This window comes from Malurus melanocephalus, unplaced genomic scaffold, assembly GCF_030028575.1.
Source record: "Malurus melanocephalus ecotype Western Australia unplaced genomic scaffold, MMel_1.1 scaffold_126, whole genome shotgun sequence".
Lineage (NCBI taxonomy): Eukaryota > Metazoa > Chordata > Aves > Passeriformes > Maluridae > Malurus > Malurus melanocephalus.
Genome location: NW_026623358.1, coordinates 451,506 through 471,296, shown reverse-complemented (window position 1 = coordinate 471,296; position 19,791 = coordinate 451,506). Strand labels below are relative to the sequence as shown.

General features: G+C 39.2%; 1 protein-coding gene across 1 annotated transcript in view; it reads left to right on the top strand.

Annotated features, from left to right (window-relative positions):
- The window catches only part of LOC130576083 (uncharacterized), a 136,683-nt gene that overhangs the window by 41,187 nt on the left and 75,705 nt on the right, over positions 1-19,791 (top strand). The window contains exons 5-7 of the mRNA XM_057370469.1: positions 97-180; positions 5,362-5,531; positions 18,661-18,728. Of these exons, the coding sequence (XP_057226452.1) occupies positions 97-180; positions 5,362-5,531; positions 18,661-18,728 (322 nt within the window). The remainder of the gene's footprint in view (positions 1-96; positions 181-5,361; positions 5,532-18,660; positions 18,729-19,791) is intronic.

The following is a 19,791-nucleotide window of genomic DNA, read 5'->3' as shown; positions in this document are numbered from 1 at the left end:
TTTTATATTTATATTCACTTTTCATTAAAAATATTTTTTTTCCTGAAATACTACTGGAAGAAACTATAGTTGTTTCACTGTTGGTTTTTTTTTGAGATACTGTAAAATTTGATGAGCAAATTCTGTACTCAAAACTGATGAAGCTTCTGGATGAAGAAGACAAGATGCTGGACTTCCAAGGTAAATAACAAAGTCAATTTAATAMAGAAAAATAAAACTCTTTTGAGTCTGCATGTGGGGAGGACAGTGAGTAATCCATCCCCTTGAACTCAGAAGTSAAAGGGATGCTGATTTTCATGCTAGCCTGTAAGATCTTTTTTCTCCAAATGTTTTTGTTTTGAGTCATGTTTATGTGGTTTTAAGTGTAACTTMAGTGGCGTGCTTTCTCTAGATTGCTACACTGCATGTTGAATTCCACACTTACGAAAGAAGGCTGGAAATATCATTGCTTATGTGCTCAAATATAGAAATCAGAATTCTTATTTAAGCTGATAAATGGGTGGGCCAATTGTCAGATGGATGGGTCATGCGACACTGTCTCAGGTTATCTATACAAGAATTTACACTAACAGATGAGTAAGAAAATGTTCTCTGTGGCTTTGTTAAAAAATGCAAATTGATATCTATCTACAGTAAAAACAATGAAAAGAGATTTCTTCAACTCAAGCCAACAGCCTTACTTTGGTTTAACTTATTTTTACGGCAGTGCTTAAAATTTGGTTGATTCASGAGACTGTCACCATCACAGTCTTTGCACAAGGCCCATGTCTGCTGCTCTCCTCTGGTTCATCCCAAGAGGAGTGACATTTGTACAAGGCACAGATCAGAGGTGCCCTTGTGTTTTTTGCCTATCAYCCCTCTCYTTTTTCAGCARAGATCTTCTRTGCGAAAGCATTTTCTATCCTTTGKATTTGTGTGAGGTTCCTGTTGTGTTTCAGCAATACATTGTCAGAGAGACAGAGCAGGAGGCTGCCTATGGCAGCTCCAGGAGTTGCTCCTTGTTTTATGACTATTTAGTTTATAAGTAACTTTGTTCTAGAGGAGGTAAACGTTTTCATTTGCCTAGGGTTGCAAAACCTCTTGAACTGGCATTGGTCATATCAGCCACCTCTTTGAAACCCATTTKATCTCATTTTAAGTGCAAGGGGAAGAAGAGTGCAACCATCCCAACTAAATTAATGCAAACAGTTTAAGCAAAAACCTTTAACAATTTATTAGCTAGCTCTCTCAGTTGTTCTGTGTTAATGTAGAACTCCACATTGCTTAGAAAGATTGTAGCAGTGCTGCAGGTTGATTTTTCCTGTTATCACTCAGCTACATAGATCAAAATAAAAACATGTTTGGCTGTGAAGTCAACATCACTTGTGGAATGCTGACATGGGGTGTCTATCTCTGATTTTTATGTAGTCYCTGTCTACCAGAATTTATAGCATTTGTAGATAAATTGAACCTTGGAAGCACTTCTTTTCTTTCCTTTGGCTTTAGATGGGTCTTGGGCAACTGCCTTAGACTTGACCATTGCTTTTGGTGTGGCTGCAGTTAATTGAGATAAATTGGCTTTGTGTGCTTGGCCACTGCTAAGCAAGGGAACGAAGGAGTGAAGGGGGAAGTCTTCTCCATCCATCAGTGGTCATTCTCTCCTTCAGCCAGGTGCCCTAAAACATTTTACTATATTAGAAATATAATAGCATACCCAGTGTGCTCTGTGGACAGTGAACTCACACTGAGGCTGCTGAGGTTGCTGAGCTCACTGCTCACTGATTGAATTCTGGGGCAAGCAAATGCATCAGCATGTGTGTCTCACACTCCAGGGGCACATCACAGCCCCTTGTGTAGGTGTGAGGGCAGCAAATGGGGCACACACTGCAAGCCACTGCTGTGCCTTGGCACTTTTATGTCTTAAAAGTGCCATGATGGGTATCAGAGCTAGTCCTGTGGGTGAAGCTGCACACCGTTCTAGCTGAATTTATTACTTTTCTGTGCTTGGGCGAAGAAAATCCAGAGAAGAGAGATTTTCCTGGGGAGGTGAGGCTTGTGCAGGTTTCAYCTCTGTGAGCATGTACCAGGGTGTATTTATTTCTGTCTGTGTTTTTTCCTYCCAGTATTTGAACTTGTTGTTCACTTCCAAACCTTCTTTTTTAAACAGGGAGCAAGTCTCACAGGTATGACGTCTCCACCAGTTTTATTGAAGTGGGCAGTTGAGCAGAGCAGACAAGCATTATTAATGTCTCCACTGAGGAAAAAACTAATATGGGAGCATGACTATTATTAGGCATCAGAAATACCATAGAAAACTAGGATTCATTTGGTTCCACTCTTACAGAACTGCTTCATTTCTTCATTTGACCACTGAGCTGAAAAATCACGTAGTCGTACAGTCCTAATTAATGGATGATACCCAAAGGAGAGGAAAGAACATGACTCAGAATTCATATAATTGTATATTTAAAGCATTTTATCACTGAGTAACCTGTTGGTCACTGTTGTGATATGTGTTATTTGATGTTATATGGCAACTTAAAAGGCAATGTTTTTTTCTTTTTAAAGATATAGACTGTATTTTTTTACTTTGAAATTTTGTCAATGTAAGATTGTGATTCATGCACATTTTTACTGATGATATGTGAGTGCCTGTTGATCTAATTATTAAAGGTTCTTAGCTTTTGTATGGATGCATTCCTTTCCTTCATCCCAAGATGACTGAACAATAGGTTTCCKGGCAGTTTTCAAAGTCCCAACCAGGTATCCTCAGGGAAGCTTCTTTTTAGTTGTAGCTTGAGCAAAACTTTATATCACTGTTTGAAGCATGAACTATTTCAGTCTCTGGCACTACCATGAAATAGAATTTCTATTATACTTTTCTTTGGCAAGAACCAAAAAATCAAAGTGCCAAGTTTTGCAGAATTTTGATTGTCTGAAATTGATGCATGAGCCTTCAAGCACTGAACTTTTTAAAATACAATTTATACACTGCTTTCTAGAACCAGATAGCCAAAAATATTTTGCCATATGGAGTTTATAGCAACACTATGCATTCAAATCCATGCTGAGGTGTAGTCTGCTGCTGAATGTACACTTTAAATGATCATCTCAGTATATAAACTGCTGCTGTCTGATGGACAAATACAGGAGTAAATGAAGTCACAAGCACCCAAGATAATACCTGAGAGATTGTTTTAATTACAGCSCAGCATCTGCAAATACAGCCTGTGCTGAAGTGATTTGAACTACAAGGAAAGCACAACTCGCAGGGTTAAGCACACCAGGCAATGAAAACTTTTGAAACCCATGCTGCCAACATCAAACAGCAAGTTTTTAATTAGTTTATCAATCCATTAATGAGTTTTCAGCGTTTCATCCTCTGTGTACAAAGTAGTAGAATTTTTAATACTGTGGCTATTTTCGTACAGCGAGGATTTGGTTGCTYTGTTTTGGTCAACTATTGCTCTGAGGCATCACCTCAATCCTCCAACCTGTGGATCAGTTCAAGCAAGGAGCAGCCTGATGCTGACCAGGTTTGAGGAGTTTCTTTGCAACGTCACTGTGGAAAGAAGAGATCAGCTGAACTAACCCTCTTCTCTCCTTGTTTCTGACTCAGGCAAATGAACAACTGTGCTTAAATGAGCATATGTATCTTTTAATCAAATATTTTTCAAATCTAAATTGTAATTTGTCTCTGTGTTTTTCACAGCTACTCCCCTTGARAGGGCTTTTGAAAATGCTTTATCTCTTCTTTTGCCCTTTTTCAACAAAACTTGTGCTAATGAGTTTGGTGTCTTTCACCAAAACTGAGTTCACTTGTTATGATTCCTCACAAAAACAAGAAACACAAAACCAAAAAAGTATGTTTTGATGAATTGTTTCATGTTCATCTTTCTCAACCAAATGGTTTTGTTTTTTTTTTTACTATTTCTCTATCCTGAGACAGGCACCTACTGATTTCCCAGGATGTAAACTTGCATTGTTCCTGTGCAAGCAGTAAAGCAGCTGATTTATACAGCTGAGCATATGGCCTGTTGTGTACAACACAGCATCGAGGGGAACCAGCGATACTCCATCTTCTGCTTTTGGCAATGTTTCTTTTTCCTGTGCTTCCTGGGCTTTCTCTCTCCTAGCCAAACCCTTGATGTTACAGTAAATTAAAATGTAAATATTATTTTGTTTTTGCAGTTAATAGTTGTAGGTCAAATCACTTTTCATTAGGCTTGTAAAGTTCTACATGAAGAGATGTGTACCCTAAGGTAATGGTTTGAGTTGTTTATATCTACTGTACATTTTCCCCAACATGATTTTGAATTGTATCCTGTTGTAATTAAATAGAAAACCCACCCTACTTCCTGTGTGTTGGTGGCACCGAGGTGATTTAAGTATGCGGGAGGCTCAGCAATTAAAGTCATTAAACAACAAGTAGTGAACAAAACTGGAAATGTTAATAGCCTTAGTCTTATCTTTCCTTTTCTGGTCTTCATTAGAGAATGAAAGACTTCAAAAGAAAGTGAAGAATAAAACCCTCTTTTAACTGCTTTCATGTCATAGGATGGACAAAGAGAAGCAAAAAACTAGATATGGGAATTTCTTTAAGAGGCACAGAGAACTATTAAAGCTTACACACAGAAATATGAAGCAAAATAGTCAGATGTGGACAATCTGATATCTGTCATTTTTTAGTGATTCTAACCTGGAGACRTGAGCAAAAATAGTTGCCATTATTCATCACCCAAGCTAGTAGCAGATATCAATGAGAAGATTGATTTTCTTTTTTTTTTAACATAGCATGATCAATTAAACTGAAAAAAAGGCAAAGTTTCACTTTAATGTTGACTTTATGAATGGGCTTTATTTTTGTTTATGTGTGGCATGTACCCTTTGGTTCTGCATACATCACTGTGGTGAAATCAAGGGAATGATGTGGATGAGAGAACTGTGCCCAGTTAATTAGATGGGAGCTGCACTCATACACCTAGGGGGAGGAATCCAATGATCTGGGGGGAGCTGAAAGGAAAATTAAATGCTTGGAGTTTTGGGTGAACCCACACCCATTCAATTGCAGTTATTACTCCTCTTCCTCAGGAAGGAAAGCCAAAGCTGTTCCAAATCCCAGTCCGCTTAAGACTAACGGGTGAGCAAATTGCCCGTAGAAATGTGTACCTTTTAAAAATACCTAAGGAACAATCTACATGAGCTAAATCTGTACCTGGATGCAGCTGTTGCTCTTGAGGACAGTTTTCCTGGCACCTGTCAGTTGTGTTACTGATGTTTCATACTTAAAATGGTGGGCCAAACATATTAACTGGAAGGGTGGGAGCCAGTGAGTGAACTCCTCTTCACTGAGATGTAATCTGCCACTTTTGTTTTAAGCAGCCCGTGTCGTCAGTGAAGATTTTCCAGATGCTGTAAAGCCTGTCAGCTCCAGTAAGCCATGTGACCTTCACAGGGAGCTTGAAGATGAAGAGATTCCTTCATATATCGAACAGTTTGAGAGAGATGTTCAGGGTGACATAATTCTGCTTGGCAGCTTTTCACTGGAACAGGTCAGAGTTAAGAACTATAAGACAATTTTATCGCTTGCTTCATAACATGATGCTGGCTTGTTAACCTTGTACACCCCAATTCTATTTCTCTGCCTGGTGATACATATATTGAGAGAGGAAAAGATAACCATTGTCATTGGCATGCTTTATGTGACTGGCACTTTGCTAAGCTAACACCAGGACCTTTATATTTGTCTCTGTTTCAATGTGAATAAAAATAGATTGCCTTCTTTGCTTCTTTCCTAAATAGTGGAGTATCTCTGACTGCTGTGCAGTAATATTGCAATTGAGTTTCAATCAAGAGACTAAGTCTAGGACATCTCTCTCTGCCACATTTAACAGCGGCTTATTCATCAGGGAGCAAGTTCGGGTTGGAGCCCAGGGAGGATTTATGTAGCAATGTTCATTGTACAGAGGGTAAGATTATTCCCCCATTATAAATCTGTAATGTTTTTCAGGGTGGCAAAGATTCCTATGGTTTTCTTTTTTCTCATTTATAGCATAAAGAGACAGTTTCTGGTTCATGTTGACAAAGGCACAWGTTTTCAGGGCTGAAATGATACTTGTGGGCACCTAATGACCATTTGTCCCTTTGAAAAATCTCATACTAAGACTAGAGGACAGGAAGAGAGATTAATTGATGAATCTATCATTTTTAATTAGCAACATGAGAACAGCGCACTGGCTCTGATGGGCTTAAAATAGGTTATCCAGTGACTGATGGTGATCTAAGCTTTCTTTTATTTTCAGGGGAAGTTTTTAGATTTTTTTTTTTTCCCCACTGCAGGACTGAACCTTATCATTGCCTTTTGCATGGCAATTCTCTTCCTTACTGCTTTCCTCTAAATCCTGTTGCTATATTTCATTCCTTCTGACTTCTTTATGCATGGAGGGTGGTATGGGTARTACTGCTCAGAGAATGTGAAATGGAAGGGAAACGTGAGGGAAAAGAACTCTCAGATGGTGCTGAGAGCCTCTCTGCCTCAAGAGACTGATGCAGTATGAACCTGGCAATAGGTGAACTGTGAGTGCTGTGCCTTTCCAGAATGTGTTGAGAGTTCACATGTTTGGGCTGTTCAGATTCCCTCAAAGGTTGATGTGGCTCTGTGACACCTGAAGGAATACAATAGATGTGTCAGTATCTTTTTACCCTCCCTCTAAACATGGCCATGTGGCTGATCATCTTACTTGGAATCTTTTAGGAGGTGTTCGGTGGAGTTTGTTTCCTAGACAGRAATCTATCTGGTCACCCCAAAACARCATCCAGCTTTTTAACTGACAGCTACATAAGYGAATTTATGTGTAATACAATACAGTGCATTACTGCTTTTCTTCTTTATATTATACCAAAAGAAAGAAAATCCTCATTTAATCTGATTGATCGACGTGATCTACGGTTTCAGAGTTTTCAGAGAGGGACTCATACTTTTCTTTGCAACRAAGAGGTCTTGAATGCCTTTATTTTCTGTCCATTCCTCTCACACATCTCTAACTTCAGTTTTTCATACCCTGCTAAGGAATTTAGTCCCACTGACATGATATTGGCAGTCACATCTGCATCCTGTGTGCAATACAGAGGGTAAGAAGAGGATCACTGTAAAATCTGTATTGATCATAAAACCATATATTGATACAAAATCTTCTAGATCAGCAATCTATACATCCATCCTTTTCTCAAAAGCCTACAGAAATGGTGTATTCAGCCCCTTGGAACAGAAAGTGGAAGAAGTGGCACTGGACAGGTGTTGGTAGTGGCAGGGGAGCTACAGGGATAACTTGTGTGAGAAGCTGCCAGAAGCTTCCCCYGGGTCTAGCAGATCCAATCCCTGGTGGCTTCAGTATGGACCCAACACTGGGCCCATTAGAAGTGGTGGTAATGCTGCTGTGAAAACATATTTAAAGAGGGGAAAAAAAAATGAAAGAAAAAAAAATAAAGCAAGCAAGCTAATGCTCAGTTCTAACTGTGGCCAGAGAAAAGCAGAGTGAGAATATGTGAGAGGAGGAAGAGCCCTGCAGACACCATCTGCTCTTCCCCTGTGRAGGAGCCCASACCAGAGCAGGTGAATGCCTGAAAGGAGGCTGTGATCCTGTGGGAGGCCCATGCTGGGACAGGGTCCTGGCAGGGACCTGCAGACCTGTGGAGGAATCCATGCTGGAGCAGGTTTCCTGGTAGGACTTGTGATSCCATGGGGGAGCACCTTGTCCTTGGAGGACCTCATTGGATGAAAGAGCAGTTTGTGGAGAACTGTTGCCATGGGATGGACTCACGCTGAAGAAGTTCATGGAGAACTGTTTCCTGTGGGAGGGAGCCCATGATTGAGCAGGGGAAGGACTTCCTTGAGCAGTGGCAGGAACAACCTGTGATGGCTTGACAGTAATATCCACCCACTTCCTGTTTCCCTGGGCTGCTGTGGGGAGGAGGTAGAGCTGGAAAGGAGGGAGGGCTGGAAGGAAGATRYATTAAGGTCTCATTTTACCCTAGCYTTTTGTTAGTAATAAATTCAATAAGCATTTCTAGTTCTAGCCTGTTTTTCCAGTGATAGTCTTTAGTAAACGATCTCTCATGGTCCTTACCTCAACCCATGAACCCTTCATTACATTTTCCCACCCCTGTCCTTTTGGAGAGGGGAGTGAGAGAGAGCTTTAGTGGGTACCTGGCATCCAAGCATGATCAACCCACTGAAGTCAAATTGGTATTCAAAGCAATTCTCTAGCAATAATGTGAGCATGCTAATTCTTKTTTAATTGATCTTCTTTATTCTTTAATGGACATCTTCAGTCTTTGGTGAATGGGTACACCCCTGCAGCATTGCAGTGTTGGTGCCTTTCACAACAGCTGCAGGTTCATTGTTAGACTGCTGYCGTGGTCCTCAGGATCTGCTGCTGCCAGCTTTGGGATACTTCCAGCTTTTGTTGCTTGAATGTATGTTTATTGGTTTGTAAAAGTCTTTAATTTTGTGCATGGCATTTWCTTCTTGCTCAGTAGGAAGAACTCTTCCTTTCTCTCTGCAGGTTTTGTGAGTAGCAAATGTACTTTAGCCAGCATAATTTATGATTAGTTAATTTAATCTGCCATAATGACATAAAGTGAGCTTGAAACAAGCTCCTATCAATTTTGCCATTAGAGGTAGCATAATATTTTCAAATGTCTACAAAACGGAGTCATTAACCCTTGGGCTGAGTAAAGGAGTCTAATAGACATCTCCCTCACATGGCTTTGTTTTGAAAAAATGAAAAAAATCCATGGAAGCCCAAGGGTTAAAAATACCAGGTGAGAGTTTACAGTAGGTGAGACTGATATTATAAGTGAGGTTTAGAAACACATTTGAGTTGCTGCTGTTTCTCTTTAGCCTGCCAAAAATTCTCTCCAATGAGGCACCAGATTTACACTGGAGCCCTGCTGGAAGTGTTGGCATGAAAAGGATAGCTATGTATTAGCTATCCCTTAGTTAATTTTTTTTTTTTTTTTTGGTTTGTAGCATCACAAATAATGGGTGGCTTTTGTTTAAGCAGCACCTCAGTGCAGGATATGTTCATGATTCAGAGCTTTTGAATGAGTAGGTGCATTTTCCAAAATAATATTTTAATAATTTAAAAAGGGTTTATGTTAGATTTTAGCTCTGGAACTTTAAGCTGTGTTGTTTCTTACTTCATGCCCTGCTTTGTAAATTTAAAAACAGAGAGTTGAAGTTGGCAMGAAATGCGTAAGGGGAGATCTGGTAGATTCTTTTAAGGAAAGCATTAAACAGATGTCAATGTTCTGTTAACAAACACATTAAAGAATATTGAATTTGGAAAGCAGTGCTGTTTCGTGTGGCCTGCCATGTAGACCCAAGGATTTCAAAGGCCCCAATGACATGTGCTTTCAATAAAGAAAAATAAACTCTGTTGCAYGAAAAGCATAACTTGGGACTGTGTTGTGGTAGAAACTGAGCAGGTACAGCCAGGACTGGATATGCAGAGCGCCACAGAACTATTTGTCATGAGGCAGTGCAGGGACGTGTACTTATGGGTGGAACTTGACTGCAGGACAGAGGTATATGCAAGGAAAGACCTTAAATAATGCTGACTTAGCCTGTTTGATTAAGGATCAGGTGCTCTCAAAGCATGACAGACTGCTGAAGATGGAGCAAACAGTGGTGATTGGGGTGAGATTGCACGTGATGGGCTTTTGGCAACATAATCTTGCTATACAGTAAGCTAAATGCCATGGAAAAATACCAGCTCTGGGATTTTCAGCTGTTTCTAAACTGACAATAAAAGTGACTACTTAGTTTTATATAGGATCTTTCAGAAAAAGAAATAATAATGGGTGACTGAAAGGATCAGTAGTGCCCCCCAAGTGAAGAACATCTTTCCGTTTTGGCTACCCTCCTCCTGCAACTTCATCAGTATTCTTTACTGGGRGTAATTTGTTCACAGCCTCTGTCTCTCTCTACCATTTTCAGCTGCTACATTTAGTCCTCTGTGCGGGGCACAGCACCTTGCAGGACTTGATCATCATAATGATATGATCAGTTTTGWTCTATGACCTCAATGTAAATTACTCCAGAGCCTCTGAAAGTACAGTGTAAGTTTTGCTCTTCAGTACCAGCAGTTGAGTTATAGCAGTAAGAAATGAGCTATTTGTTGCAGGTAGATGGTAATAAAATGTTGTCTTTCACCAGAAGATTTACTTTTTGGTTAAACAAAGGTTAATGCCTTGGGTTATTAGCTCTAATACTCTTACAGGGTCATTATCATCCACTGCTCTGACTCCTTGACAAGTCACGGAGATCAATTTATATGATRATGGAGTGATCAGTTTTCCTTTCATTAATAGTGGACAGAACTTGGGTAAAATTTGGTGCTATGGTAAATTTGGTAAGATGGTAAATTTACTCTTCAATCATGAATTTAACCAGTGGGATCAGGCCTCAGTGATGTGAAACACCAACACACATTTGCTTGCAGGTTCTCCCCCATTGGATAATGCTGCCAGAGAATCATATTGCAGAATGATTTGGGCTGGAAGGGATCTGAAAGATTGTTTATATCCTGATGGTGCCTGCAGACCTCCCCTCATCAAAATTTTAGTCTACTAAGCATTGCACAGTCCTTCTGATCCTTCTTTGTGAGTGTAATCCTTGTGGGAATATATGCACCTAAGAGTAATGCAGAGTTGAAGGTGGCTTTTCTTCAGCAGAAACCAGACTGCTTTTTGAAACTTACCAAGATTTAAATGAGTGTCGTGTTCAAATGACTTGAGTGTCCATGGCCCTCAGATGTGTGTCAGCACCTACACTGCAGACTCACAGTCTGATGAAGATGCCATATGTGTAGCTAGGAACCTCTCCACACCATAGGCTGACATCCTGAGATTTCTAAATATCTTTATTCTATTAGACCTGGTCCTGCTTCTTCAGTTGGAAGCCTGGGAACCTTCCAGATTTCTAAGGTTCCTACCTCATTGCTCCTGAACACTCTGATACACATTTTTCTTTTTTTTTTTTTTTTTTTTTTTTTTTGAAGTGAGGGGATTGTAGGAAAAGCATGGAAATTAACATCAATGCAAGCAAAATTGCAGGAAAGATGTTTTATATGTCTGTAAGCAGTCTGTCACTGTGCTGTCGTGATACCCCTGTATTGGATAAAAAAGCTGATCTTTTAAATTGTGATTCTTTTTTGWTTTTTTTTGTTCAGGAATTTTATGAATTTCATTTAAGTAAATATTTAAATGGAAGTAATGAAAATTTTCCTTATTTCCTATGTTTTTCATTAAGAATGAATTAACTTAGTTTTTACTGTGTTCTTCCACACTTTAAGATCAGAGGGGCAATTAAAAACTGGAGTAATTCTCAATATTCTATTGAGCTGGAACAATGATTCCTACAGCTGCTATAAGTGATGATACTGCATTTGCTGCTGCTTAAGGTAATGTGACTGGTCAGCTCTCTGGCTCATTATCCTACTATAAACTCCAGTAAGGAAGTCCATTTCTATGGTTCAATAAACAGAGGCAATTGGAAAGATTCTTCAAAGAGAATTAGTGATTGCCAAGTCCTGATGAAGTTTAAGAGACTTCCTTGAGTACTGACCACCTGTTAAAAGAAGCAGAACTCAGRTGAGGATTGAAAGAGTCAGAGTTACTGATGAATTGAGGTACAAGTCTGCAAAAAATAAGTACAATAGAACCAAATTTTTAGTTGCTCAAGTATTCTCTAGAATGCTTTTTCCCCCCCAGGGCTTTTATTTGTATTTTTAATACATTTGGAGCCAAACTGTTGTCTACTTTTGGTTTGCTTTTATGACAGCAAAACTCCTTAGCAGCATTAACAGACTACGTGGATTTTGAGCTGCAGATAAAGGAATTGCTCTAAATGCGGGAAAATTTTGCTTCTGCAATCTTACAGTAAAACTGAGTTTGTTGAGTGGAACCTATGCAGCACCTATGGTACATCTGACCTTTATTTCATAGAACAGATTAATTCAGGAGGAGAAGGGCCAGACCTCTGCAGCCTGTCTAGTCCAACCTGCTGCTCTAGAGGTGTGTTGGGTTTTTCACGTGAACCAGAGCTTTTAAGGGCTTTTGAGTTCACATCAGCTTGTTAGTGGGAAGAATAACCAGGAATTCTGTAAGTCAAGAGATGTAGAAACACTGGGAAAAAAGTCCAGTTACATTACATGCATGCTTATTTATTTAGTACAAAGCTCAAAATTCTGTGTTTCAGCCTGCTGGCAACCTGTTAGCACAGTTGGTTTCTCTCATTACTGTGCCAGACCCTCTGATAAAATGCAGCTTTCAAGACTGAGAATATAAAATAAATTTAATATGTTTACTCAAAGATATTATGATGTTATTAAACAGTTGCTCATATCAGCATTCAAATCTGAGAAGGATTTCAACTGAATATGTGAAACAACTTCCTTTCCTTTCATCAGAAACATGGAGCAGGGTGAAGATTTGCAGGAAGGGTTCTGTTCTTGACAGAGAAAAATCATCATCGTTGCCACTGTTGTATTTAAGATAATCATACAGTACACTGTACTTAAAGTGCTTTTTCCCTCTCTGTGATTTTCATATACTAATTGTAAGTGGATGTCTCTCTTAATTATAAAGTGGTCAAATGTGTTTGAACACTTGAACAGAAGATGGAAAGGCAGTACAAATGGAAGTTATTGGATAAGGTTAAATTCTGTAGTTTTTGATTACAATTATAATGGAGGCAGATTAGTGAAGCAATGCTTTATTGACAGTCAGAAAAAAGAACAGGGACTCAGAAAGATGAAATAGGCTGTAACCTCTGACCTGAACATGATTTTTTTTGGCAGTTGTAACAAGCAAATTTGTTGCCATGACTCAATTTTCCCTATCTGCAAAACAGCCCTAAAATTAGATACTTGCTTTGGGGAAGAGTAAGAGGATTAAAGGAGTAAAGTTTCATGAGGGACTTTGAAAAGGCTTTACAAATAATAGAAACATTCTGTTCTGAAATTGACAAATATTTTTAAATTGAAGAAGAATGGGGGAAAACCACAAAAAAAAAGTTTCAATGTTTCCGATAGGTACTTATTTTCAGTTTCCCTTCAGTTGTTTTTTCCCCGATTTGCTGTCAGTATCCAGAAAGTAGAAAAAGATTGTAAAACGATGAAATTCATTACGTGGCTTGTGAACACTTTTTCTTTTTCATTGTAAATGTAAATTATTCRTTTTAGATCTATAGACTGGCATAGTTTACTTTGGTTTTTACTGGCATTGCTCGTGCTACATGTTTTTATACTGGAGGAAATCAATAAAATGTGGTTAGTATCTTCCATTATATCTTGTTAGCATATTCCATTATATCGTACTGTTGAGGCTAAAAGTGCCTGGATCTTCTTAGTAGCTGGTGACTCCTAGGCTAATCTGGGGACATCTGAACTTGTGGAACTTTGACAGGCCAAGATGTCTCTGCTTAAAGGCCCTTAATCGGCGACAAATACCATTTCAGCTTTGCATATTTTCAGTGTTCAGCAATGGTAGTCAGGCATTCTCATAAAAGGCCTTGCATTCACTTACAACACTCCCTAGATTATGATCAGGATACCAAAGGTTTATGGCCTTGAAGCTACATCTTCTCAACTGTGAAATACGGAGCTTCTGGAGGCTGGAGAGGTAAAATCTCTGTTTTGCTGAAGTTGGGGAGCTCTGTAACAGACATCACTCTGGAGTTTTCTCAATGCATCTTGAGCAAAGTGATTCAAGTTATTTTAATTTGTTGGTCCAATATCTTGGATCAAGATCCTGAATGAAAAAATTTCTGCATGTTGAGGAAATTCAGGTCCTTTTTTTGTCACACCTACTTTACAGCTGGATCTAGTTTCCATATTTGTTCAAAATTAGTGTCTTTGCTATATATGTCTTATAAAAACATCCACCTTGGTAGCAGAATACTACTCTCCTGTTGCAGTCTTCACTGCATTGTTAGAGATAATGCAGTGCTTTACAGGATTATCAAAATGATCAGCCTGTAATGTTGTGACTAAATATATCTGTAATACTCAGTGTAATAAGGCTGCAGCATGACTAAAGTAAATCTCACTTTGGGTATCAGTTTTAAAAGAGAGTTTGAGTTCTGTTACAAAACACACAATTGTCTAAGTATTTAATTTATTCTCAGGAACAGTAAATTAATTTAGTATTTGAATGAATGTCAGGAAGGTTTTKCTTCGTTGCCTTTTCTCTTTCTCTTTAAAAAATATCCAAGAGTTTGTGGCACATTTTTTGGCAGAGGGCACTGTCAATAATATTACCATGTGTCTTGGGTTTGGCATGATTTTACTTTTTGTTTTGTGGCCTTCTCCTTGACAAGGTCACACAAATTCCAGCAGGTAGTGGRTAGTGCAATTTTCAGAGCAGGTCTTATCCAACTACTGATGTCTTTGCTTTCAGTGAAAAGCATTCATTTAAGTTACCTCTTCATGCCTCCCTGCCCCTGATCTCGCTATAGTTAACGTGGAGTGGATAAACCTCTCAGAATTTCTATTTGCCTGAAGAAAATGTTAACTTTTCTCACAACATTATTTTTCCTCTTCTCAAATGTTTCTTCGTTTTTTATTTATTTTGTGGTACACACTGTGTTAGATATTGAAGTCCTTGGGAATGAATCTCCATGCAGCAGCCCARCTGAGAAGAAGGAAAACCAGGTGGCACCAGTGGGATTAGAGATCTGAGTGGGCAGGATTTCCATCACTGAAAATCATTTTAGGATGTGGAGATGGAAATTATAAATTTTATTTGGACATCTGTTTACAGCTAARAAAGACAGCACTACCTGTACTGTGATGTATGAATGTGATATCTCAAGGAGTGGAATGAAGCGGAAGCACCAGCTCCGCATGTGGGATTTTGTGGGCAATGGGAGGCTGATGGAGACCCCACTGGTTGTGTGTCCATGCTGCCTCTGCTGCACCCTGACCTGGTCAGGGAGCCCTGCTGGAAGGTGGACCCCCTCCTGCRCACTCCTTGCAGGGAATTTCACAAGACCGGTGCTTCACTGACTGTTTTAAACTGCARGAGGGAGAGCGCCTCACTGGAAGGCTGTAATACCACTGCTAGGACAGGCCAAAAATGGGTGTGTATATGTGCAAATATTTTCCCCAAAGATTTCATTTTTGCTAAACAATAAAAAACAAATTGATTTTGCTTCAAAGCTTTGCTGAATTTGTGGGCTTTCTTTCAAGAGGAAAGGATGTGTTTGGGTGGGGACTCRTTTAATCTTTTTTCAAACTGTAAAGTACTATGCAACCAAGCCCTGCCGTTTGTGAAGTAGTTTCACACTGAAAATAACCAGTCAGCACTGATTGGTAGYGTTGAGTCAGGTTCTGGTCTTTGTAGAAACAGTGTGCACCATTGCRTATGTCTAGGCTGAGCCCAGACTGAAAGACCTTTCCAAGTCCTGGTGTTGACCAGGCTCTCTGGAATCAGTAGATAGGCTCAGGCTGTCTGTGCTATTAGACCTCAAGACCGCTGATGAAGAAACCAAGAAAGATGAGTGAAGGATCTGGCTCACAGTTAGACCAGCGCCTGCTATCAGGATGGGAGCAGGACAAGTGGTGCTGTGGTTGAGCCCTTCTGCCTCCAACCAATTCCCTGCTTTTCCCAGCACCTCCCAGAGGAGCGGTTCACAGATTGCAGCCACTGGTTTTCTGGAGGGGCCTGCAGTGTCTATACAGACTCGAAGCTAAACCACACTTCATGCTTGCTCGTGGGGAACGCCCGTTGTCAACAATGGGTYGTTGTCACAGTCTAGACAATACTGGTGTCATGATGAGAAACAAGCGCCTCGCTGTGTGTGCCATGGTATATGCCACCGASAGAAAGCACTTGGTTTGTTCCAGTAAAGCTCTGATTCAAAGGATATTGCAGAAATGACTATTCCGCATTAAAAAAAAATATAGATATATATATATATATATATATATATATATATAAAAAAAAAAAAAAAAAAAGAAAAAAATATATATATATATATATATGGGCTGTTCTGTTTTTGAAAACTTACACATTTTTTTCCTCTATTAAATTGCTTCCTGGTGATGGAAATGTCTGGGATTTTTTTTTTTTTTCCTACTGCATCTACTTTCCTTTAGCTAGCACACCCCTGAGGTAATTAGTGTAGGTTAAAATTTACATAACTGACTTTGGGGTTTTGCAAATAGGAAAGATGGAAATTTATTCAAGGTGGTGAATAATTCATTTTAAAGCAAGTTTCCTGTTTTTTTTTTAATCATGTAGAAGATGTATTACAGACTCATAGAGGTTTTCTGAATAGGACCTTAAGCACTGCATTTTTGATATATTTTTTTTCTTAGAATAGGTAAAGAAATATTAACCATGACTCATTGCACTTTTCCTGTTCAATAAGATTTGAATAAACTTAACAAATTTATTAGGTAGATGATAGAGCTTTTTAAAAATTATCATGACACACTGTGACAAATATTTTACTAGGATCCAGAAGAAATAGTTTTAAATCATATTCCCATTGCCACTTCAGAGGCAGAGATGGAAAACAGTGCAGTTCATACAGAGAAGTCTAATTCATATTTTCTTTTGAATATTCATTATTTAATTAAGATTAGGAAGATAAACAAGGGGATTGGACAGCTGTGGGAGCCTGGTAATAAAATAATTTTTTTTTWAAAAAAMCTTCTTTACTACTGGCTCAATGAAAGCCTGGAGTGGTAATGTCTGAATGTTGTTACAATATTATAGCTACTTGAYGTTTTTCATGAAGTGAGTTTACTATTTCATCTTATTTCTTAATCTAAGTGCCCACCTCAAAAATAGCTTTCACAGATATCACCAAGACYGTATCCAGGGGAAAAAATGAGAACCACGCACTACTTCAGCTTTCTGAACTTTAGCTTTAAATGCCTCAGCCCAAATCTTGAAAGCTCTTGGCATGTTCCCTGGTGGCTGCAGCCCGCTGGATGGACTGGTGGAAGTGGCACAAGGTGGGTCTGCCAGCCCTAACCAGACCAGCAGCAGCCCTGCTGGGGCAGAACTGCAGAGCAGAGCCAGCTCCCAGCCCTTCCTGAGGAAGTGGTGTAGGTGGTGATTTACCAGCCTGGGGAAAGAAAATCAGTGCCAGTGGGGATGGGAGAGAAACATGYGCCAGAAAGTCCTAGTAAATCTTAGCCAAAAGCTGTCCAGGAGCAGGAGGGTTTGGTTCTCACCAGTGGAGGAGCAGTGGTGGAGGCGGCATTGCCCATGACACAGTTGCTGTGTGGAGAACTGGAAGGTTTGGTTTTGAGCTAGGTTGGTCATGTCACCTTTGTAAACATGCATGTACAATGCTTGACCCGGAAGGATTATTGCATCTGCCTGAGGATCTCTGCTGGAACTGCCAACAAATYATGCTGCAGGGTGAAAAAAATGTCATTAAAAGCTATATGCAGAGGTTTAGTTTGTTTTGTCTGTTTTTACACTCCGACAACTTTCATTTTGGAAATAAGTAGGATGCTTTTCCTTAGCCTTAAACAGACACTTCCAAGCTTCCTTGAAAAAAGCCAGAAATTTGTCAAAAATTTGTCAACAAAGTTTASAGATTTTGAAGAAAGAAGAGATTTTAACAGCCAGATATGGAGTTCCCAATGGGGAATTTTTCTCCATTGACTATTGCATYGTCTCCCTATCAAAAGTATTTTTTGCCTTTGAGGCTTGATGAGAGTAGAAGTGGAGCATAATTTCACACTGTTTAGATGACAGCACAGGGTACACAGTAGAAAGCCTTCTGTACTGGTAGTGTTGTACTCACATTTCATGTCAGTCTYAGGGACACCAGTAGAAGATCCAGACATGAGAAATACCCTTGAATATTCAGCAAGATCTCTGAAYAGTGCAGGTCAGGGGGAAGAATTTTGTTTTCATGAGTGTACAGCCCTCAGCAGTTATTGTTATGAGGTTTTGCACAGAGAACACAGCCTAATAGATGCTGATGGAAAGACTTTTTCAGCTTGCTGGGCAAGGGAAAAATAACTTCAGGCCCTCCAGCTTCATGCTGGAGAGCTGCAGAACTGTTGGGAGAGAGGATTGTTCATGTGAGTTAGCCTCCTACACACTGTAACCTCCAAAAATGCCAGTCCTTCTCACCAAAAATTTTAAAATATTTKTGGTGTGACAAGAAAGATAACAATATTTGGAGCAGATTTAAAGCAARGCTTTAAGATGTGAGCCCTCTGGTCTATGCCTAACTGCTTTGTGTGTTATTTTTTTTGTTGTATGTACGACACACTTGCACATGCATAAACATATGGATGCTAATGTATGGCTATGTGATTAGGTCTTGCAATAATTAGGACTGTAAGATATTACCATGAACAAATACACATTGTACCAAAAAAGCTTTTAAAACACGATGAGAGCTCACTTTCTCTTGGAAACAATGCAGTAAACAAGGAAAAACACACAGAAAAATGTTATGGAAGAAAAAAATGAAATAATGTAATGGTGGTTAAAATTCCTCTTCTGAAAAGCTTCTACCAGGAGACCTAAGGCAAACCTTTGGAAAATTGCACACTTATGGCTTTATTTGYATGTTCTTTCTGTACACTTGGAAATAACGTCTTATTTTTATCTTTTTCTTCTTGGCATGTGGGACTCAAGCACCACAAGGGAGCTTCTCACCACAAGAAACAAAAGTGGAGAGCCAGGATTCATGAACTCTTTCAAAGGTATGTCAGATAAGGGCTACTTTGTACTTCCATCTAATGTGCTTTCTCTCTTAAGATCTTTCAGTGCATTACAGATATTAATGAATGGAACTTCTCTTTAACAAAGGACCTCAGCCCTAGAAAAATTAAGCCTGTGCATTTGAAAGGGGTCTCTGTTTTGGATTACCTCTGTTTTCAGATACCCAGCTTGGGCTGTTAAGTTTTAAGTGCTACACACAGYGCACTTCAAAAGGTGACCAAATGGCTTCTCCCAGCATCCTTCATCCTTGCCTCTGAGTTACCCTTAGAGGGTGAAGGAAATATGAATTGGAGCAGAGTTTTTGTGATCAAGCTGTGCATGACCTTCAGATAAATACATGTATCAAATTACCTGTAAAGAAATGAATGGAGGAAATAAATAACCCTCAGAATAGAGCAAAGGAAGCCATGTTCTGCTGTGACAGCTGATGAGCATGCTGGTGAGCACAAAAGAGGCCTAACTTCATTGAATTAATGATTCTCTTCAATCTAATACCCAGCAAAATGTGGGAAAGGAGAAAAATGGTGCAACTAGAACGAGATCAAATGCGGTTATTTAAATGTTTGATGTTCAGTAATGAAAACTGTTTACCTTCATAATTGTGYATTAGCAGCTAATAAAGGCAATAGATACAGTAGTTTAAAAGTAATAAAATCAACAACAAAGTGTATTTAATTTTAAATTGAATTGCCAGCAAATGGGTGTCCTAATGAAACCCTGTGTCAATGCAACTCTAACCAAATTAAGTGCAATAATTTCCATCATGAGAAGCTAAGTAAGTACAAAGTTCCAAGCAACTTCTCTCCTTGAGAGAAAGGCTTTAACTTCTTAGATGTTTCATWTCAATTAGCTAATGCCATTCAAGAACCATCTTCTGTTACTTCTGTTTGGGATAGGTGGACYGAAGTTGACTCCACTGAAACTCAGAGATAAAACTTCAAAGATGGTTGACCCTGTGCTTCAGGTGTTCACTGCTTAGTGCTTGAATCTTGTCCTTATTTCTCACYGGTCCTGGCTTGGCCAAAATTTCCATGTACTTCATTG